The sequence below is a fragment of the Solea senegalensis genome, linkage group LG10, assembly GCF_019176455.1.
Source record: "Solea senegalensis isolate Sse05_10M linkage group LG10, IFAPA_SoseM_1, whole genome shotgun sequence".
Classification (NCBI taxonomy): domain Eukaryota; kingdom Metazoa; phylum Chordata; class Actinopteri; order Pleuronectiformes; family Soleidae; genus Solea; species Solea senegalensis.
In genome coordinates, this window is record NC_058030.1 from 1,989,220 (window position 1) to 2,013,066 (window position 23,847).

The following is a 23,847-nucleotide window of genomic DNA, read 5'->3' on the forward strand; positions in this document are numbered from 1 at the left end:
AGACAAGGATTTATTTTTCTCTTCTCAACAAAAAACATTTCAGGGGCTGGATTTTTGTTTTTCTCTCTCAAATAAATAAACACACTTTTGTTAAATATGTGATGCCAGTCCATCGCACAGCCACATCACAACATTCACTCTCACACCTATGGTCAATTTAGAGTGTCCAATTTACCTAATCTCCAAACCTGCATGTTTTTGGACTGTGGGGGGAAACCGGAGAACCCGGAGAAAACCCACGCTCACTCGGGGAGAACATGCAAACTCCATGCAGAAAGACCGTTGTTCCAACCATACGTTACATAATGTATTAAAAAAGCCCTGAAGCTGTTGACTGAAACCATTAACTCTTCACGAAAAAAACTTTCCAGACTTTATAAATCAAGTGAAAGAGTCGCCCCCTGGTGACTAAGTGCTCCTCCATTCCACGACCTCCTTCTTATATACAGTACAGTCTGCTGCATCATGACTGTGGAGCTTATTACACAGTGATTCCCTGTGGCTCTGAGGAAAAACCTCACAAAAACACAACTCAATTAGGACAGAAACCTACAACTGTGTGGGTTTTTGTGTTTGAATCTACACGTATTAGGTTTTAAAGACAAACCATATCATTTCTCGTATAGTTTCTTTTCTGTGTGGTGCCCCCCCTGTTGGTTTGTTTCCCAGTGGAGCTCATTTAGCTCACTTTAAGCTTTGCTGCATCTTTAACATCTGCCGCGGCTTCAAAGAAACCTCACATTTCTCACTCTTTAGACATCGTTTCAACCGTGTTTACACTTGTTTACCGTTCAAAGGAAAACAGTGAACGTTTTTATCAAGCCCCCGAGGGAGAGTTCACACGTCTTCACACCTGTCACATGACTTACTGTAGATGATGATGATGATGATGGTGATGATGATGAACTGGCTGCTGTTCATTTTTCTGGTTTACGTGCCAAGAAAAATGTAGATGAACACAGATAGATAGAATTTTAGTTCACTTTAACCTAAATTTAAGATAAACAAACAGCTGAATTGAATTTTAGCTATTTTATTGATAGATAGATAGATAGATAGATAGATAGATATGTGAGTGTGAGGGAGAGAGAGAGAGGAGGGCGGGGAGTGGTGTGGTCTTTACACAGTGATTGGAAAACATCAAAGACGCGCACGCGCTAATCCGCTGATGGGCTCCGTTACCGGAAAGGAGGGAGGGAGGGGTGTGTGAAAAAAGAAAAAAAAGAGTAGAAGAGAAGGGCGGGAGCATCCTCACTCTCTCCCTTTCTCTCTCTCGAGCCTTTTGTGAGTGAAACTCTCACATCTCACATATCAATAATTCAGGCGCGCGCGACACAGAGAGCAGACGGAGCTGCCTGCCGCGCGCTATGAGTTCTGCTGCCGCCGCCGCGTCACACTCGTGCAGGGGCTTCGCTGCTGCCGCGTCTGCTCCAAGTGACAGAGAAGCTGCCGAGAAGTGAGACAGGACGACGAGAAGTGGCGGAAAAACAACACTGCGAGCTCCACGGGAGACACGGAGGTGAAAGAGAAGAGGAGAGAAAGCTGACAATAATCCGCCTCAGAGTTCGCGTTAGATCCGTTTAATCCCAAACCCGGACTGACAGCGACCTGTCAAACAACGGTTCATCAGGAGAAACTCTTCTGTCTTACTTTTTTCATTAAAGAAGAAGAAGAAGCGGAACAGACCCGCGGTTTGAGGCGCGCTCTGCTCCGGTACAGTATGTTGGCGCTCTGCCTGCTCAGTGCCGTGTGGCTCGCGGGTCCGGCTCCGGCCCGCGCTCAGAACGAGACGGAACCAATCGTCCTGGAGGGGAAGTGTTTAGTGGTGTGCGACTCAAACCCGACCGCGGACCCCACGGGAACCGCGCTCGGCATCTCGGTGCGCTCCGGCAGCGCCAAAGTGGCGTTTTCCGCAGTCCGGAACACCAACCACGAGCCGTCCGAGATGAGCAACCGGACCATGGTCATCTACTTTGATCGGGTAGGAAGCAGAAATATTCTATTCTGTTCTATTCTATTCTGTAATAATAATTAATAATAGAAAGCACTCAGAGAGCGCAAACCTCCGCCGAGGCCGCGCACTTTTCCTCATATACAAATTTCTTACTTGAACCAAAATCCACATTCACAAAAAATATCATCCAAATTATTATTATTATTTTTAAACTTTTTTTTAATTTTTCCACTCTAAAATGAAGTGGTGGAGACAATAATCATGAATCCTGACTCAGGGAATTTAAGGGCTTAACCTGATCTCGGGGCTAAAACCTTGATTTGCAAAGACAAAATGAGACGCAGAGTGAGTTTATAATTGTTGAATGCTGCATGTGCGAGAGTTTGATACAATGTGTGCGCGACATTTACTGCACATGATGTAGAAATGTTACTTATAATGCTAAAAAAGAGAATACTATATTGAATAACAACACTAATTATTGTCTCAGTGTTTCAATACATGGTGAACATCGTTGTTTTAAAGTCTGTTTTTACATTAAAGTCAGTACATCAGTTTAAATCCGTTTCGGTGATGAAGCTGTGACATAATATAGTGAGAGGCTGGATGAATTGTGCGTAATCTCGTGCACCTCTGCTGATGGTCTCGTGGACTAAAAGTGATTCGTTATTAAACGTTTTCCAGAAAAGTGAAAGAAAATGATCCTCTGAATATTTCAGCTTTCCTTTTCTCGTGTTTCTCATTTCTTTTCCTCATTTCTCGACAACATCCGAGAGGGTGAAGTGACGTCTCCTCAGCCCAAATAATTTAGTGAAGGCGGGTCACGAGGGCGAGGTCCGACCCACGTGCCGTTAAAGGTTAATTCCCCGGCCAATTGCCGTTCAATTACGCCCCACAGCTCCTGGCCTGCGTCCATAAAAGCAGACATTTTGCTGCAGAAATCCATAATTTCATCTTGAAAGATTGATCAAGTTCCTTCTCGTTCCCTCATAAAGTTTTTAAGCTCTAAAAGGCTGAAAAGATGAAAGGGAATGGGAGTTATTCCTTTACATCAATGTTGTGGCTACAGGGGCCCATTTTGAGTCATCTATTCAAAATAAGAATGAAATATTAAAAAGGCCTATTCATGAAAATATCCTAAATAGTAAATTAATTACATGACTCTCACACGATTACAGATTAAAATCTGGGAAGATGCAATTTTGGCAGAATTTGGGGTCACATTTTGTGCTTTTTTTGATCGTTCCATGCTGATTTATTCTTGTATAGTCAGTAGTTCCACCAACAGAATGTCCTGCTTTTATTCCTTTTCTTTGTCTTTCTTTGCAGGTTCTAGTAAACATTGGGAGGAATTTTGACGAAGAGAGAAGTAATTTCATCGCGCCGCGCAAAGGGATTTACAGTTTTAACTTCCATGTAGTGAAAGTCTACAACCGCCAAACCATACAGGTAATGTGTGTTAATGTCTTTATAATGCCTGTTTGTGTGTGTCTGTGTGTGTGAGTGTGTGTGTGGCCCCCCGACCATGCAACCCCTCGCTGAGTTTTTTCCCTCATAAAAGTTGAATATCACCCACACTGGCAATCATTTTGTAAATGTTTAAGATGTCTTTCCCCCGGGGACGACGGTGGAGGCGGGCGGATGAAAGCCAGTCCTCCGCCACCCGCCGGGCTCCATCTTAATTAATCAATACATGCACGGAGGACAGAGCCAAGTCAGGCGTGTGTTGCCAGCAGGGGGACGAGCTGCTGTGCTGTGTGGTGTGGGCTCCATGAAGCAGCAGCAGCAGCTTCATGTTTTCAGCACCACGGACAGCGGTGGAAAGCAGCTGAAGGCTGATGGGGCATTTTTGTTTTTTTTGGTTTTGAACAGAGCAAACAGATGAAGGCATTTTTAATCAAAGGTCAACAGATATGGGTTTTTCTATGGCTGATGCCAATATTTTATTAAAATATGATAAAAGATAACAAACAAGACAAAACAATCCTTAACTTGTCTGTTTGTCTTCTACATTTCATGTTTGCACTGCAGTGCAATTATAAACAGTATTTGCATTAATAAATGTATTAAATAATCATGGAATACCTGAAACTGGTCATGAGTAAACTAAAAACCACAAACTTTCTGATGAAAATATAAGGTTTTAGTGACATAGCAACATTTATGTAATCTTATTATAAAAAAATGGCAAATATAAATAATCAGCCCTGACTCCCTTTTTTTTGGTCTCCCTCTCATTTTAATTCCCTTACCCACATGGGTTTTGTGTCGAACATCTGATGCCTGCTGTATCCCTGAACACTTCCTACCAAGAAAATACATTTTCCAGCCTGTTTCTTTATATTCTTTATATAGAAACAGACTATAATAAAGAACATGTCAGACTGTGGGTAGTGTAGTTGTCCGATTCCAGAAGATGGCTGTAATGCAACATCATGGATGAAAGCTGCCATTAAACCCCATAGAAGAAGGAGAAGTACATTCTTCATATTCGTCTTATTTGTCAAGTGACGGAAATCCCTTTAGCGGTCTTAAGCCCATTTCCGGCGTTTACCGTGCACATAATGATGCTGTAAAAGCCACTCAGTGTTAATTACAAAGTATTCTCGCAAATTAAACTGTTGCGCAATTACGTTGCTGGCTCCCAGGGGCTTAGGCAATAGGTTTTTTTGCTGCTTATACTCCATTATTGAAGTCTTGAGTTAATTAACATGGCAGCAGCAGTGATGACAATAATAACAACAACAAGGAGGGCGGGTGAGAATGTGAATGGTTGGGGGCATACTCCCAGGCATCTTTGTGTGGTAGAGCATGGATGGCAAACACTTGACTCGTGGTAATTAAGTCGGGAATACTGCACGGATCCGCAGTGGCAATAACGTCTCTCACATTACCGCCGGCATTGTCATATTTGTGCTAATTTGTGGCGTTGTCATAGCGTAGCCGCAAGGCTTTAATAGCTGTAAAACGACAAAAGAGCGATTCACATGGTTGGAAAAGAGAGAGCTGACTTTTACAAAGAGCATGTTTAATCCTGGGGTTGTAAAGCAAGTCAATACTCAGATACAGGGCTGTGACAAGGAATCTGTTGATTCTCTTTAAAAATGGCAGAAAATGTTGAAAAATGTTGATCAGTGTTTCCCGAACCTCAAAACAATGACGTTTTCAAACGTCTTGTTTTGTCCACAAACCAAATTATTCTGTCATAATTATTTCTTTGTTATATGAAGCAAAAAACCCTGAAAATGTTCACAATTAAACTCAATTCTTCTCATTTTCAGCACAATCAAACTACAAACTCTACAACAATGTGCATGTGAAAGTGTCACGTTTCTCTTTAAAATCACCTGAATTGAAGTTAAGGAAAGTCAAACAGCAACGAGACAAACAGTGTCAGTCTTAACAAGTCACCAGAACTACAGAAAATAAATAGTTGCAGTTCATTTTTGACAACTACAGCTGTTTTATGTACAATTAAGTACAACTATTAAGTTTAAAGCCCTTTAGGAGAGAGTCATGTCAAGGATCAAACACTTTTAACACAAGCTTTGTCTAAAATAGTTAACTTACAGCAGCTGTATGTATTTTAATGAATGAGAAGCTAATGAGCTGCAGAGATGACATGTAGTTACTTTTTTTTAACCCATTGACTTAATTTACATGCTTTTGAGATAATATCAAAAACGCCAGCTAGCGTGCTAATATCGCTATCGCTAATAATGCTGACGCGAGTTAGCGCGCTAATGCTAATCTCGCTAACAGACGCTAGCGTGCTAATATTATTGCTGACGCAAGCTAGCGCTGTGATGCTTATATTGCTAGCATGACAAGAACAGGTTATTGCCAAACAGCAAAACTGCAGTTTTTGTATTTTTATGAATTTAAGTGTGGCCACTATGGGAAACTGAGAAGTTAAGTGAACGTCGGTCAATTTACAGTAGTGCAAAGTGTACTGTTAAAATGCATAATCAAGAACACAGTCCTTACTTAAAATATGTACAAAGTCATTTTATTTGTCACCAGAAGCACAGAAAATAAAGGGTTAAATGATATGTGTATTTCAATACAACCTAAATTGTGTGTCGTCATTTATGTTTGTTTTGTTTGAATATTCATATAAAGAAAAACAAAGTTTTTTGTCCCATTTATCAGTAACCAATTTGACATTATTGTATTGTGACTAGTCTTTTGTAGTTTAGACTCAGTGAAAACACTTAAGGATAATAAAATTACAATACTTTTGACACAAAACAAACAGGTGTTGGTTTCTGGCTCCTCCCCCTGAACGTGTGAGCAACCTGAGCGCCGCTCGCCCTCAACCCTCGTCCACTCGTCCCACAAATCCATCCGGCGCATCTGCTGTGTCAAAATCTCCCACTGTTTGATTGCCTTAGAGGCAGATACTGTGGCGCAGACAGGAGAATGAGAGACAGCAGGAGGAGGAGGAGAGTTAATGCAAAACAGTGAGGGTGAAGGAAAACAGGTGAGGGGGGAATGACAAGGCCAGGGCAAAAGAGGAAAAAGGCAACGATAAGGAGGAAATATGAGAACCCATAGGAGTTGGTGGGTTGGAGGGAGGGAGAGAAGATGTACACGAAGGTAAATGAAGGGCATTTAAGGAAAAGGAAAAAAAGACAAAAGGTCGTCTGAGAGAAATAAATGGTGGATATGTAGAAAATGGAAGCAAAGGTTCAGACAGAACTAATGGTGCGTTTCATTTGTAGTCGGAACTCACGCTCCAGTCCATTTCATGTGGCTCGCCACTTAATATTGAGTTGTAATAGAGCTTTTTGTGTCTGTGATTTTAGAAATAGATTAATTTTGCATCATAAATACATTGTTATTGTGAACTTTATGTTATTCCATATCAACACAGACACCTTTATTTCGAAATTCTGTCAAATATCTATCATTGCAATATCATAATGGAATTTATTATATAATATTAAGCATATACTGTATATCCAAGGTTGCTTTTTTCCAAAAAAGGTCGCTCCAAGGTCATTTGAGTTTGAGACCCGTGTTGTAGAGCATTGTTATGGACTCGTATAGCTAACACTTGCTAGCCCGAGATTCACTTGCGTCCGTGTTTTGCTTCCAACTTTGAGTCCCGATGTAAATATTGAAAAGTACACGTACAAAGTAGCTAGGTCTAATGTTGCACAGTTCAAATACAAATCTACAGATGTATTTTTGTATAGTTCTCTGTTTTGTAGCCTAAGCTAAGTTTTACAGAGGCCGCCATCTTGTGCCGCCATGTTTCTACAATAGCCCTGAATGCACAAAGTGGGAAGAGCATGTGTTTCACGTCATTAAACGGAGGCTTATGAGGCAAACAAAAAAAGAACAATAACCTTTTTGGTCTGTGAAGGCCACCATAGTTTTCTGACAAGCTTGGGAAACACGAGTCCTCAGCACCTTTAAATATTATGCTCCTTTATTTAAGGACAAGGGGAAAAACATTGTTGGAGCCATAATTTGTAAATTGAAAAAGAAAGAAACTGCATTTTATTGTAGTAGATGTTAGATGTTGATATTTTCAGTTAATATAATAATATTATATATAATTATGTGTAGAATACAGCTGACTGAGTGTTCACCATCTGTTGTGCGCCTCCTCCTCCTCCATCAGTCTGTATATGAGGCAGTGATTTGACACCACAATGACAATATTGTGTTTTCACACACACAAACACACACGGATAGTTTCAGTGTGAATGCGGTGCAATTGTTGAGTTTGTGTGATCCGTACTGAATGTTGTGTAACTGTATACAATGGGGCTGTTTGCTGATTTAAACTGTCGCGTGTGAGTACCACGTCATTAAAGCGATGGCTAATTCTGTTTCAAACACACACAGAGAGAGAGAGTTTTAAACATTGATATGTGGCTATTACCACTGAGATGAAATTTCTCTGTAAGAGATTATCAAACAGTTTATTTAATATAGACTCCCTGTGCTGCTTTTTCAGCTGGCTAAACACAAAAATGGCACACACACACACGCAATTTATGACATTTTCAGAAAGTTAAGACATTTTCAGAAAGTTACGACGTTCAAAAAGTGGGGACATTTTCAGAAAGTTACGCACTGAATGTTTTTATTAGTTGCCATGAAATACCCTTTCAAATTGACATTCCCTGCATTGCACCTTTGATGGACTTGCCCCTAGGTGGTGTTTTATAGATGACTGACAGGCAGCGCATCTCTGTGTTCCTGTGCTTTTCCGATGGTGAACACATGAGGAAAGGTGGAGTAAGAGAGTGAGTTGTAGGTGTACTTAGCTGCTGGTTTGTGAGCTGCTTTTATGTTTGGTTGTCATGACGATGACTGTCTTTTTGATTGGAAATACCTTTAAAAAAGAACACATGTTGACAGTAACCCGATGTTTCCCTGCAGCACCAACATTGATCTAGTGAAATATCTCACACTAAAGAAATCTGTGACTTTAATATGTTCACCCTCAAGTGCCATGATGCAATTTTATGCTTTATTACAAGGAAGTCACATTTACATTTGCAAGTCCCTTTTGCAACTGAGCCCCAGACAAACAACAGTTAACATCACTCAAAACAATAAATATGATCAACATGACAATACAATGCAAATACATTTTATTTCCTCATTTAAATCTACACTGAAAAGAAAACACATAAAGAGTGGAAGTAATTCATTAAATTAAACATTGTCAAGTATAACAAATGTAACACACAGAGAGATAAAGAATTCTAATATGTGCATTTACTTCACACACATCTGTACAGATAATCACTATTAACTGACAGCCAACATCATCAAGTTCAGGAATGAAAAGTGAAATGTCTTGAAATGAAAGATACCCCAGCAGATTATAGAGAGATAAACTCTCCAGCTCATGTCACATCATGTTAATGATGCCAAAAGTGTTTATCCATTCAGAAAATGAATGATGATAAAAACTTTGTAATTCAGAAGTTGTGTTGCATCTTATTATAGGTCTTGTTCTTGTGTGTGGTCATTGATTTCTGGTTCACTGATGAACTGATGAAGTCAGGAGTCAGATGTGTGGGTTTTTAATTTCAACGCAGTCAAATTGTGTCCCAACGTTTGGAAGAACATTACAGAAGGTTAGCTTGTGTGTGTGTGTGTGCAGTTGAGGACTGGTGGAGTGAAAGGGTGAATTCACACCAGCTCCTTCTTCATCGAACCCTAGTTCGTTTGCTCGGAAAAGTCCGCTTTGGTTGGAGAGAAGCGAACTCTGGTCCGCCTAAAAACGTAGGTCTGGGTTCGCTTGAAGTGAACCAAATGCAGGAAGTGGACTGCAACGCAGGGCATTGTGGGTACGATAGCCGGGAGAAACGGCTGAGGCCATTGTTGCAGCGACAGGATTTGATGCAGCTCCATATTTTGCTCTTATGTGGCGGAAACAGAAGTTGTCCTACATTAACGGATAGATGAGCGAGTTGTCTTGTTCATTGTCTTGTCTTCTTCTTCAGTAATTGGTGATGCAGCGCCCCCTCAGGTGAGGAGGGGAACACGTTATTCAAAAGGTGCTAAAGTGCGAAAGCAAACTCGGACCAGGCTGAACGTTGCAACCCCAAATGGTTTCGCAACGACGAAAGAGGCCTGGGATTGGCTGGGGGAAAAGCCGTCCAGAGTCCTAAGAGCAGATGAAGACAGTGTTAGATGTGGCCTCAGAAGTGAGCAGGAGGTGTGGACCTGAGGAGCAGGCAGGGCACGAAAAAATATAAGCTGGGTCCACAGGAGCACAGAAGCAAACACATGGCAAGAGACTTGGCCGTAGTGTAAGTGGGTTGAACGTGGCTGCGTGTGAATGGACGAGCCGGGGGATTTATATTGAAATAGCTTGAGGACTTCAGAGATCAGATGGTCAAACTAGGAGGCGACACTTTGGGGATGAGGCCAATGGGAACACTAGGACAGAACAGAGAAAAGGCAAACGCTTGATATTTCACACCAAAGCATCAGGAGACGGAGTACATCTACATTTGCCAACAGCTCTCCACAGTCTCAGATCATTAACAACGCGTTTGCCACATTGTGTCCGTCTGCTCGATTTTTTTGTAGTGTTTTCTCACACATGGACTTAAGCTGTTCATTCTGGTCGCATTTGCGTCGAGGTGTCTGCCAAAAAAGCACTGGGCATTTCCACAGTGGCAGGCGTCCACATAGTCGGTCGGACCTCGTCCAGACTGCCCGGAATAACTAAAACCTCCTCATGGAAGAGTGCGTGCGCTTACTCCAGTCGCCGGCGCTTAGTCATTCACATCAAACGTCCGAGATGTCGTCATTTACTGCGGTTTGTGTGTTTGTGAGAGAGGAGATGACGCTGTTCAGGTTTCTGGGTCACGTCACAAATAATGTAGATAAAAAACAAATAGTCAAACTTAGTTCAATATGATTTAAGTTAGTGACTAAGACGGGGCCCAAAATGGGGTCTGTGGACCAAAGTTGGCCCACCAAAGGGCTTCATTTGGCAATGATAGTGATGGTTATAACACACAAATCACAATAAATCAATATATTGTGGGATAGAAAAGCTCCTTAAATTGCCTTTTATGGGCGTAAAAGGCAGATCAATGATGGTCAGGAAGTCAGCTACACGCTTTTACTCACTCGTGATCACTGATGGACACTTGTTACTCATTTAGTATTCGCTAGAAAACACAGCTAATGTTCTGACGGAGTCACCTGCACTTTAAAAGCTGATATTTAATGTAAAATGGTTGTGCAACACAAGCATAACAGTGCATAAAAGTTGTCAATATGACGTTTGTTTGTAACATTCTTAACAATTTCAGTCAGGAACACTTTCGCCATAATCAAACCAGGTAAGTTTTTCTGTTACCGAGGCTTTGGGAGCGTCTGTGAGTGTCAGTGATGAGTAAAGGTTGGAGATTTTTATTGGAGACAGCTCAGTCCTGAGGAGAACATAAGCAGCCAGACTTAACCCCGATCGTCTGTGACCTTCAGATTTTTCATTAGAAGCTGGACGACACAAACTCTCTCTGGAGCGATCTGCTCTCGGCTAAGAAGCCAGAACCAACAGGCAGTTTTGTAACCCTGTAACTTACGGTTGGCGGCATCTGTGTGAGGCAGCATTGGTGTAGCAAGAGTTGGTGAAGGTGTTAGTGAGTGTTATTTAAATGGTCTGTCGTCGTGTCATGACACCAGAGGATAATATCCTGCAGTTTGAGGGATTCACAGACTTGATTTTAACGTCATCAGTGTCTTTTCAAATTGTAAGTATTGAACATTGATGTTTTACGACTGAACAGTGATCGGGGGCGTGACCAGAAGATCGCAATAACCGATGAGAGCGAGTCGACGGGAAACGGATGTTTACGTACTTTAGCTTAGAACCGTTACTTGTACAAGCCGAGTTGATTCCGTCTTCTCAGAGTTCCTGTGAGATCCCAAATCTCCTCCCTGAAACACCAAGTGTGTGGTCCTGCGTCTTGACTGGATCGTGTCGGTCTGGGCTTTTACAGAGTTTGCTGCGTCGAGTATTTTAATGCAGACATTATTATATAAAGAGGGCTTTTATTGTCCTCTTGAACAGACAAACAAAATCACTTCTTCCTAGAAGGAGAATAAACAAGACACAACTTGACACTAGAGCTAATTTAGCAAAAGGCAAAACAGACTTGGACACACTGGCACATGACAGAGAGACGGGGGACACTATATAGGGAGAGGGCATCAAGGGCAGGTGCGAGTGATGACTTAAGGATCACCAGGTGAAGTGCATGAGGGAATTAGGGGAGATGTGTCAAGACTGATGAAAAAAACAACGCGACAGGAAGACATGAACATTTACCAAAATAAAAGGGGAAGTGAAAATCAAACCCAACACCAAACGCGACATGAACTTAACGTGACTTTAAACCGAAACTAACACAAGAACTGAACTAAGCAAAACAAAAACACTAACAGATCTGGCACCTCGGGACATATTTTCCTCGTTTTGTGGGATAATATGATACAGAATCGTGGATCTTATTGAAACATCGGACTTTTCTTAATCAACCGTCATCATTTGCTGCTGTTTTCTCTCACTGAACCAGAAGTGTTTGCTTCTGTGGTTTCCTCAAACAGAAGATCTGTGTGATCTTAGCGCCATCCTGTAACTAGTTAAAGCCAAGGCTGTGACCTTTGCCCTTGGTTGCCTCCATCTGCTTACATCAGCGCTGTTTTGTTTTGTAATTTGAATTATTTAGAGGCTGGATGCTGTATTTGTTTTTTCACACACAAATCTTGTGTCTAAGTTTGGATTTATTCTCTTGAATTTGCTAAGCTTTGTGCATAATGTACTAGTTTCATGAGTCAGATTCACAGCGCAGGTACATTTGAGTTTGTTTGATTCACACTGGAAAATACAACTTTAATTCAGAGGAATCAAACCAGAGAAGTCGGCCCAAACAATGACTTTAATCTATGACTATAATCCTATTTTCCCAAGTGCATGGCTCTTAAACTAGGGTGTCATTAGGATTTTATTGATACCAATACTACACAACGATACCGATACTTATAGACACAGACATTTATTGATACTTTTCCATAACTTGGCGGTGAGGACGCCTGAACGCAGTCGTTTGAAGTTCATTTTGTGTGTAGTCGCCCCCTCTACATTAAAAAGGTTTGTGCAGCACAGTCTGTTGCTGGGTAACAAAAGCACCTGCCACATACAACATGGGATGATGCCAGAAAAAATACATATAAATGTTCACAACTTAAATTGCTTGATTTAAAAGTTACTTTAACTTGTAAATTGCACCTAGTGTAAAATTATGTTTCAGGCGTCTACTATTTTAACAGTTAATGTCACTGTAGATTTTCCTTTTGAGACACAAGTCTGTCCTTGTTGAATATTCATGAATTATTGCGTGTTAACTGCGTCTTTTTTGTCTCATATGGGGGGGAAATAGTGCTCATTAAACTGGTTACAAAACACAGTGGAGAGTTAACGGCTGGCACTCGGCCGTGTCTCCAGATTGTATTTCTAAAAGGCATTTGCTTTTGGCTTTTTTAACGACATCTGCTCCAAAAGGACCATTAACAAAAGAGCAGAGAATCCACAAATGGAAAAGGAAAACACACTTGACCCAAATAAAACCAGAAGAAACAGGATGTTCAAGCTTTTAAAAAAAGGTGCAGCAGAAATGTATTTTTCCTGAAATGTGAAGCTAGAAACGAGGGTTATTTTTGTCTGGTTTTGTCCCAAAAAACGTAGATTTTCAGTTTGTTATTCAGTCACCGAGAAGCAAATAAAGGAGAACTTCTTCACATTTTCAAGGAGCGGAAATCAAAGAATGATGATTTGTTTCAGCGCTCACAGTCGCTGCGTTTTCACCTTGAAAACTGTGGACATTAGACAAACTGGCCGTGGGCAGCAGATTTGCACGTCATGCTTTATTGATCGCACCTGCAGCTCGACCTGCCAGTCACAGCACTGGTGCAGCAGGAGGCCCACTCTCTCTGCTTTGTTTGTTTGTTTGTTTGTTTGTTTGTTTGTTGATGTGTTCAAATCCTCACGACAAACACTGGAAGACACAAGTCTTTCCTGCTGCTTCTACGTACGTTTAGAAAGTGACAGATTATTGAATAGTTTCAAATGTGTTTTCCCACAACACTCCCTGAGAGAGGTGTGCTTTTCTACTGCATGTCCTCTGATTCTTCTGGCTCTGATTCTTTCTTTGATTCTTCTTCATATTCTTGCCATTCTTCTACTGATTTTTCTTCTTCGTAATCTTCTGATTATTGTTCGGGCTCTGATTCTTTTTTTGATTCTTCATATTCTTCTCCTACTGCTCTTCCGATTCTTCCTCTGATACTTCTTCCTGTCTCTGATTCGTCCTCAAATTGTTTTGTTTTTTCAGCTTCTTCTGATTCTTCTTCTGATTCTTCTACTGTTACTGATTCCTCTTCTGATTCTTCTTCCGATTCTTCTTCTGATTCTTCTACTGGTACTGATTCTTCTTCCGATTCTTCTTCTGATTCTTCTTCTGATACTGTTTTTCTGGTCAGGATTCTTCTTCATATTCTTCCCCCTGTTACTGATTCCTCTTCCAATTCTTCTTCAGACTCTTATACTGATGTTTCTTTTGATTCTTCTTTGTATTGTTTGTGATTTGTCTTCATATTCTCACAACTCTGATTCTTCTTCTTCATAAATGATCATATTTTGGGCAGCATGAGCGTGGCCCCGATAACGTTCTCCACGCTACACTGAACTTCTTTCTCTTATTTACTGTTTCTTGAATTAATAAACTTTGTTTCACGATGGAAAAATGAGAGGAGACAGTGAATTGATGATAACGACGATGACGACGATGACTTTGCAACCCAGCAGCGAGTCATAACTTGACAAAACTTTTAAAACATTTTAAAAGACAGACAGTGACACAGATGCCAGGCAGACGCACCATTATGTGTGAATCCATCACTGTGACAAAGTCGCTCTCTCTGCGTAAAAAGAGAAGGAAAAAGATTAAAGAGGAACAAGGGAAGAAAGCAAAAGAACGAAAATGGAGACGTGGAGAGACAGACAACTGGACAGGAATTAATGACGCAATAACAGGATGTCATCGTGACGCCGGCTTTAAGTGCTGCAGTCAAACGCCGACAACATGGATTTGCATATCGGAGTCCAGATTTTCTCTCTCTCGCTCTCTTTTTCTCTCTCTCTCTCTTTTTCTCTCTCTCTCTCTTTTTCTCTCTCTCTCTATTACTCAGCCACTTAATTGGTGCTCATGCATAAATGAATGTGGATCGATCGAGGCCTGACATCATGCACAGCCCCATTACCGTGCTTTTATATTTATGGGTGGTAATTGTGTGGGTGTCACTGACTCTGTGTGTGTGTGTGTGTGTGTGTGTGTGTGTGTGTGTGTGTGTGTGTGTGTGTGTGAGTGTGTGTGTGAGAGAGAGTCCACCTCATGCTCTGTATGTGTGTGTGTGTGTGTGGTCACCAAACTCATCCTTCTGAAGCCACTGTCACATCTTTATTAGAGCGATACATCACTATAGTGTGTGTGTGTGTGTGTGTGTGTGAGAAAGAGAGCGATGACAGCGAGTCAACAGATAAGTAGAAAAGACAGATTGTAACATTTTCCGAAACATTTCAGTCTTTTACTGTTTTCTGTCAGTTTTAAATGTTCACACCGTCTTTGAAAACTGTGTCGTTGTTCTTCTGCTGAGCCTGGACTTTACAAAAGAAGATTACATCACGCTTCAAGATAAAGGTTCCCATCGCTGGGCGGATCCTGAACGGAGAAAATGAATGATATTTCATGTGAATGACAGTTGTGTGTGGCTTAATGTTTGAGTTTGGCAGATGAAAGGAAACAGATCACCGTTCATTAAATAACAGTAAATCTCAGTTAAATTGTTACCTATGAAAGTCAAGAACAAGAACAGCATACTCTCCTCTACACCTGTCTATACCCCCCTGTTGTGTAGAGTGATTATGATTGTATTAACACAAAATCTGTTTTTGTGTGTGTGTCATCGTTGGTGCTCATTGTTACTCTTACACAGTAAATACTGATACGGACATAATGACATACGATAAATTGAAAATTGAACTACATGGTTGCATAACACTTGGTTATGCATTATATATTATATATCTGTGGTTGGGGCCACTGCGTTCGTCGTCTGTCTCAGCTTCACGGCGCCTTGTCTCACTCACAGTGCTGTGTGAGTGAGAGGGGGAGTGGCTACAGTAGAGCGGCGACAGCCAATGTGTGCTTCTTTTAGCGCTGACTTATCCAAACCACGTCAAACTTGACGCTGCACTTAGTCGTGCCCGTAGCAAGACACCTGTCAAGTCTGATATAGATATTCACTCACTAATATTTATAAACAGGAACTGGAATAATCTATATTTTAGAAATAATACATGTTTTTCCATCAGCAACCTAAACAACATGTAAGATATAGAAGTCGTCGACTACTTTAGTAAAGTTTCATACGTTCATCCAGAACAAGTCTCTAATCACTTTCTCACTTAACGTACATGACGCAGCTGAAACCCCAATGAAGTGTTGAACCAGTAATTCATTCTTGTGTAAATGTAATTAAAACCTCTTTATATGAGAGGGATATAATCTGGCATCGGCTAAATTATACTCCAGGGTTAAAGCGGCCTATGTAACCCTGCATAGGCCACTTTAACCCCGGGACTGGGGGTAAATTATGGCCTGTTACCCTGGGACAGAGTTGTGTCCCGTGTTTAAATCATTAAAATGGCTGAAATAGCCTTAATGGCTTAAGTTAGGGTTTGTTTAGGTCGTACCAAATGAATGAATGTGCACCTCATTCTTTCTTTCTTTCTTTCTTTCTTCCTTTCTGATGCTGTTTTTATTTAGCGCATGTGTCCACACACACACACACACACACACGCCGAGCTCAGTTTGACACTGTGGGTGGACGAGGATGTGCTTGTTATTTTTAGTCCCGCCTCCTTAAAGTGTTCCTGTTTGTTTTGTGGGTGTAGAAATGAGATCACACTCAGTCAACTCAGAATAATAATAATAATAATAATGATATATAAGGATAATAAGAAGAAGAAGAATTGTGTGAATTCACTTGTAAATCTCCGCTCCACAAAACGGAAATGAATGAAGTGCTTAAAAGCTGTCACTTCACGCCTGCTCTGCGTCTGCTCCGCATCACATCACACTCGTTACATTGTTCCTGAGAAGCCTCGGTGAAAGTGTTTGCTTTTAATCGAGCTCTCACTTCCTCTCGTCGTCTCGTGATATCATTTGTAAATAAGATGTCATTTATTGATGACGAGATCTTCACCCGTCCCTCAGTGATGGAAGACGCTGTTTGGAAGGAATCACGTCGCACACCTTAATGAGGTCGTTTCTTTGTTCGACTTGAAGACGCGATTACGTTTCCTGCAAATACGTAAAGAAAAACACGTTCATTCATGAGCGTGTGAATGTGGGATGTTTTTAATGTTGGGTTTGTTGTTGTTATGGGAAATGAGACAGATACACACAAGTCACATGACTTTTGAGTTATTATTAGTATGATTATGATAAAAGTTCTCTTTCAATTGTTTATCTTCACTTATGTTTCAGAGAACTGGGGTTAACTTCTTAACCTAAAGTTTGACCATACTTATGTTTCAGAGGACTGGGGTTAATTCCTTAACCTAAGGTTCTCGTTCACTCGTGTTAGAGAACCGTGGTTGTATCATTTAAAATGTACAGCCATGCTGCTGTAGAGAGTCAACATACAGTAAGTCATAAATAAATATGTTGTATATAAGCCACATTACATATTGGATGGAAGAGGTTGTGTAAAGTGACAGTATTTTCCAGCAAATGGAAGTTTTCCCATGAAGTGCTGCAATTCCATAATAATGCAGGAAAAAACAGATAATGTAAGTATAGTCTGAGTGTTTCACACACACACACACACACACACAAAGTGATAGAGTTGGGTTGTGAGAGCTCTTGACTGTGGCGGGGACTCTTCATGGAGGTTTTTGAGTGTATAATTATGGGACGTTTATGACTGTTTTCCATCAGTTAGCGACAACTTAACACTGACCGTGTGAAGTGGACTGTTGTGTTCTCTGCCCACAGAAATCCTGCATCCACGCTGCAGACACTCGTGTGTTGTTAAAGTGTTTTAATGTTCTTTAATGACACCAAGTATCTCACAGGACTCGGGAAACTATTATTGTAAGAAAACATGCAGTCAAATGTATTTCATCTGTTCCGTCCCTGCCTTCATTTTCCATACATTCATACATTATCCTGCAGAGACTTGTAAACCAGCCCTGAGCAGCTGTTAAAAACCATATAGCTTTTACAGAATCGTCTTTGAACAGCCCTTTGGTGTCTGTTAGGATTTGTGGTATTTCTTAATTTTATTTGCCCATGCAGAGAAACTATTATTCTGATCACATCAATTAGAAAATGTAAACTAGTTCATTGTCTACCCCACATCATGGTGTAGATAATGGTATTCTTAAAAAGAAAAAACGTATCTTTTTCTCTGGCCTTCTACTAGCTCCTTTTTATTCCACCCGTGTTGTGGTTTATTTGCATTTTTAGTTTATTTTAAAAGTTAAAACAGGGTTTTTAACCTCGACTCGAGCCGTTTCCTATTTTATTCCACCCTGTCATGTATTTTATGGTTTTATTATTATTATGATTATTATTATTATTTTAGGCTTGTTAAACATGTTTCATGTGCATTTTGGATCATTTAAGGTCAGATTTTTACCTTTTCTAGGTAGAATTAGAGTTTATATGCAAGTTTATACGTTTATGGTGGATTCTCAGCCCTAGAGTATTATTTCGAACAGTGTGAAATAAAAAATGTTTTTTTTTTTTTAATAATGTACTTATTAAACAATCACTTTTACAGATACTTTTCTATAATCTGTAACCCTACAGCTCTTTTGTTGGATTACAGGGTCACAGGGAGCAGCGTTTGCTACGGTCACCTATAGATGGAAACTTTTAAACCCATGAGGCTTTGCAAAACTTAACTGTCCATTTCAAGTGGGAAATAAAAGTTAATGTTATTTTTTTAATAGGACGTTTAAAAACAACCCGGGGTTGAAGGTAAAAAAAAAAGTTCCAACAAGAACATAAAACACAGCAAATTATGACAAAAAAATAAAACGCTTCACTAAAAATAGTGAAGTGGTGAGATCTAGTATCTGTCCAGATACAAGGGAAGGCCAGTAGAATATATATGGGTCTTTAAAAGTGATTTAAAATGATCAATAGTGGTGACTTTTGAAGGGATAAACTACTAACTACGAGCAACTATAAAAAACCCACATAATGTGAATTTCAAACGTAATTTTTTTAATATTTCAAGCACATTTTGCCTCAATCCTGTGCTTATTTCCTATCCTGGTTCACATGAATACATAACATAAACAGGATTCACATGTAGGAAAGTTGAATTTACTTTGTCAGAGTCCCATTTTCAGGAAACTAGTCTAAAAAAGCAAATCAAGATCCCTCCAAAAGTGGCAAACAAGAAGCAGATTCACAAACCAGTGTTAAGGTCAGGAGCAGAGCTATTAATGCTGCTGTAAAGCTCAGAAACTTCACAACAAATGGGGCAGAGGTAACATGGATGTGGACTCAGATGTGTTTGTGTTGGGGAGCTAATGAGGAGCTGATGAGCTGCAGGTGCAGGAGAAGAGGAGGAGAAACACCAGGTGAAGGCAATTAGACGATTACATCGACGGCAGGATCTGGAAATGACAGCAGAATCCGTGGAAAACGGCATGAAAACAAAACCAGTGGAAACCAGAACTTTAGGTTTTTGCCTAAAATTGTTTGGTGTGAACTTTTCAAAGACACAATGAGAGACGTTTGATGACAACACTGCAACAACTGCATGGACCGGGGCGGTGTAAAGACAGCCGGCACAAAAGAACAAAAGAAGACGATGATGTTCTAGCAGAGAATCTTGTTATTACATGTGTGCGTTTTCATGGTTTGGAGACAGTATAAGAGTCACAGGCTCCTCCTGATGAAAGAACATCCACCCAGGACCCATCTGTGGGTACCGACCCAGACTTTGGGAATCTCTGGCATAGTGTGTGTGTGTTTTCATTCAGTTCACAGCATTGAAACCTCTTTATTCAGGGTTAGACAACAACTATAGCAACATTTAAGTAAAAATGATCCGTGTAGGTTGGAAATTGTGGGCAGGAGAAGAGTTTGTTTAGAGATTTTTATGATTATTTTCCTGGACCTCAGCAGAGTGTGCCACACACGATACAAATCTAAAAACGTCCAAAAAAGTACAAAACTTAAACTGTGATTGTTTGAAAACCGTATTACATATCAAAACTTTGACTGAGGTGAGAAAAGTCCCAAGTCTTGTGACTCGTTTAAAGTTTCAGCCACGTCTCTACGTGAAAGTACGACGACACTGCGAGGCTCCAGATTGGGCTGGGTTGTGATCAGTTTTTCAATCGTTTCCTCATTCATGTGTATGTGCAGTTGTTTTTTACGATTTTTGTCCCCATTGCGATCAAACCGCACATTTTGATATAGGAGCTGTGGACTCTAATTAAACAAAGCAGGATGTCATGACTCACGCTCAGTCACTCACCACACACCTTGACGGAGCTCGGCCTCCTTTAGAAAATGCATCACAACACAAACTCTGTGTTTGTTGTGCCTCTTTCGGCTGCGTCGGGTTTACTCTGGGATTTCGCAGGTTTTATAAAGTGTGATCCTGCATAAAGAGACACTCCTCTCAAATTCATTTCACTTTGTTTTAGCACCGAGGCGGCACCAGGGGAAGCTTAAAACCATTATTTCAGTGAAGCATGGGGGAGAAACAAAGCCGTGGAGCATCTTTATTTCTTGCTGCAGCTCCATGAGTGAAATGATGAAAGCTGCTGTCTGGTGTGGAGAGGAGGGAGGGGAACACATCACTGACAGCTACTGTACGTACGTCTCTTTGTGAGGAGAGGATGTTGAGACATTAGTGGAGTCACAGATAGTGTGCGTCTGTAGTAAATCTCTCTGTGTAAATGTCTTTTCTAAAACTCACTGACTGCACCGCCTGAAAATATCCTGGTGTTTTATCGTCGCCACATGCTTTATATAACCATTTTTGCAGCATAGGCACTTTTTGCTAAATATATAGTGACCTTTCCACTTAAAGGGCTGCAAAAATGAACTATGTGCACTTTCTCTTCTTGGTTTTTAGACTTTTTTTCTGTGAAGCCAAACTGAGAGACAACTAATGACTAACAACCTCTGAAAGTCAAACATTTTTGATCATTGTTACCTTAAGAAGTTCATGTGTTTGCTTAACGTTAATTGACCAGAAGTAAAATAACTGACTTGTTCTTAAATGGAACATTATCCAAAAGTCGACATAATCAACATCATCGATTGCAAATATTTGAAGTCGAACGTTAGTGTCATAAAGAGGGAGAGTCAGGAGAAAGAAGAGTTTACTTTCTTAACTCGTAATAACATATTTCTTTGTTTCTTTCCGGTCTCTGGCTCTGAACCAGCTAAGCTGACCTAGCATTGGTGCAGAATGACATTGCCATGTCTTGGTTGACATCAGTTTTAAGTACTTTTTCAAAGACATTTCAGGACCAATTCCCTCAAACTACGTACCTAAAAGCCGAGTCTACGTACATCAAGCAACGCAGGGCGTGGAACAGCAGGTGGCGTTGTAACAAACAAGGGAGACATTTACCTACATATCAACTTAACTTCTTTCAAGCACTTTCAATGACGCATGTTTATTTAGGGTGATTTTCATTTTTCTTTCAAGGGCCTTGAAATGTTTTATTTTAAATTCACAAACTTTCAAGGATTTCAAGGACCCATGGGAACCCTCTGTAATGGATGCAAAAAAATGACATGTTTTTTTTCCATTTAAACATGATTTCAGCTCGATTTGAAATAAATGTCAAGATTTTAAATTCAAATATACCTGCACTGTCTCTGGTTTCAATTGTCAAACCAATTCTCTTGTCATTTCTCTGCCCACCAAGTCGTTGGGAGTATGAGGATGTTGCAGTATTTTTGGGGGGGATTTAAATAAAATTTGCTAAACTGTCCCATAAATGGTAGAAGTAATAGTGTCATGTTCTCTCTCTCTCTCTCAGACCACTTTTATTATGGAATTATTGATCAATAATACCAAACTATCCTGCCTACCCCAGCTTTTTCTTCTTCTTTTAATCTTGCAGCTCAATGAAGAAGTCCAGAATTATGATGATCTAAATCTATGTCATCACGATATTGACTCTTCTGAGTATGTTTTGTACCAAATGTTGGTTCCTTTTCTGTCTCGCTACTCTTTTGGGTTATGTTTGTCCTTCTGTTAGCAACTTCCTGTCTACAGTTTTCCTACAAATCAATATGAATGTTTCTGTGATTGGTAGATGATCACCCAAGAATATTCACAATGAATTTTGGTAAGAATCCACTCACTGATGACGTCACAAAGATTTGAGGGTAATTTGGTATGTCTACGCAAGATCAGACTCTTCACAAGACTAAGTTTAATGCGGATAATGGATTTAAATTTAAATTTAACATGAAAAGTCCCATGTAACAAGTTCAGATGTGTATATCTCAGTGACATCTCGACTGATCGGGATGGATTTTTTGTAGTAAATGTAAGATGGTAATAGCTATAAGGAGGTAAAGTTCTATATAGATCCAGAACGTTCTTCTGGAAGTTCTTTTGGATCCAGAATTGGGTGTTCTGTTACCAATCCTTTCATCGCGGCATGTGTACTTCTCATTACCGTAAGTCCTAGACTGTTTCTAGAAAATTCCAAAACTATGGACAGATGATCTATCTAGGTTGTAGCCCTGCCCTCATATGGAGGATAAAGCAGTAGAAGATGGATGGATGAATGAATTCCGGAAAGGTCAACAAAGAAATAGAGCTTTGTTGACAATATACTTGTCATTACAAGTCAACAAACCCTCTGAACTTCCGTGGAATGACCGTCCAATCACAGACGAGAATCACCATTGCGCCACATGTCTGTGACGTCAGCTTCTCAGTACCGTAATTCCTGGCGGTGCCAACAGCCCGCACAAGACAATCCAGACTCTTTTCATGTATCATTCCACACTGGTGGAATGACCTACCGGGCACTACCAGAACAGAAAAGACCCAGCTCTTCCAAGAGCATCTTCTGTCCTAGCAACTACCTTACCCCCTCCCCTGCACTTGGATCCACTTCTGCACATTCCCCCTGTATCAGTCCACTGCTCTTATCTATTGGAGTTCTTCCGAAGACTTCTTCTATGTAGCTTAGTCCTCTTTTGTAAGTTGCTTTGGATAAAAGCGTCTGCTAAATGCTTAAATGTAAATGTCTTTGCTCTGTGAGGGATCTTGTCTTCACTTCTTCTTCACTCTGTAAACTGTCTCTCTTCTCTCACCTCACCCAGGTAAGCCTGATGCACAACGGCTGGCCGGTGATTTCGGCGTTCGCGGGCGACCAGGATGTGACGCGCGAGGCGGCCAGCAACGGCGTTCTGATCCAGATGGAGAAAGGAGACCGGGTCTATCTCAAACTGGAGAGAGGAAACCTAATGGGGGGATGGAAATACTCCACCTTCTCAGGCTTCCTGGTTTTCCCCATGTAGAGAGGGAGCGGAGAGGAAGAGGAGGAGCGGAGGGTGGAAATTAAGCTGGCGGAAGTGCGACGCAGATGGGCAAAGGAGACGCGAAGTGACAAGAAAGAAGAATAAAGAAGAAGGGATGTGACAAGGGACTTCTGTTTGGGACACTGCTGCAGAGGGTGGAGGGACGAGGAACGGAATGATTAAGTGTCAGCATCTTCACGTCCCTTCCTCCTGTCATCCATCCCATCATCCATCCCTTCCTTGTGTTTCCTCTGTGGCTTGACTGCAGCTGTGGAAGGCCCAAAACTTTTCTCAAATCTTTGCTGAAAGACGCAATCGATTATTTATACGTCCCAGGGTGTTCGACAGCCTGAGTGCAACCCTTCCATCCATCTTTCCCTCCCTCCCTCCCTCCCTCCCTCCACATTCATCATTCAATCATTAATTCATTGATCTCCATCAACATCAGCTTTGAAGAATGTTTCTCCAAGAACTGCCCTAATCCGCCATGTCCCATTTACTTGGAGTGTCTTTTTTTAAGCCTAGGCTGGAATTAAATCGCACTGATTTTGGATCAGCCTCAACCCCCCCAAAGCCAAACTATGATTTTTATAAGGGGGGACGGCTTGCTTCTCCTTTAACGCTGTGTTTTATAGCTATAAATATGACTGTGTTTGTCTGAGACCAAGTTTCTCCCAGTTTCATAGTTGTTTTACGCTTCCCACTTTGTCCCCTTCTGTATCCTTTGTCTTCAAATCTGATGTTTCGGTTCCA

At 40.8% G+C, this 23,847-nt stretch overlaps 1 protein-coding gene across 1 annotated transcript; it reads left to right on the forward strand.

Annotated features, from left to right (window-relative positions):
• The first annotated feature begins 1,309 nt into the window (after positions 1–1,309).
• On the forward strand, positions 1,310–23,545 carry cbln1 (cerebellin 1 precursor). Its single transcript, XM_044035362.1, has 3 exons — positions 1,310–1,981; positions 3,284–3,403; positions 22,897–23,545. Exons 1-3 carry the CDS (start codon positions 1,721–1,723, stop codon positions 23,092–23,094), a joined length of 579 nt encoding a protein of 192 aa, XP_043891297.1. The 5' UTR covers positions 1,310–1,720; the 3' UTR covers positions 23,095–23,545.
• Positions 23,546–23,847: the final 302 nt, after the last annotated feature.

Bases quoted from the DNA above. Each gene is read 5' to 3' on its own strand.
- cbln1 (XM_044035362.1), top strand. From the start codon at position 1,721: ATGTTGGCGCTCTGCCTGCTCAGTGCCGTGTGGCTCGCGGGTCCGGCT. The intron at 1,982-3,283 runs GTAGGAAGCAGA...CTTTCTTTGCAG, and splicing joins TGGTCATCTACTTTGATCGG to GTTCTAGTAAACATTGGGAG. The intron at 3,404-22,896 runs GTAATGTGTGTT...CACCTCACCCAG, and splicing joins ACAACCGCCAAACCATACAG to GTAAGCCTGATGCACAACGG.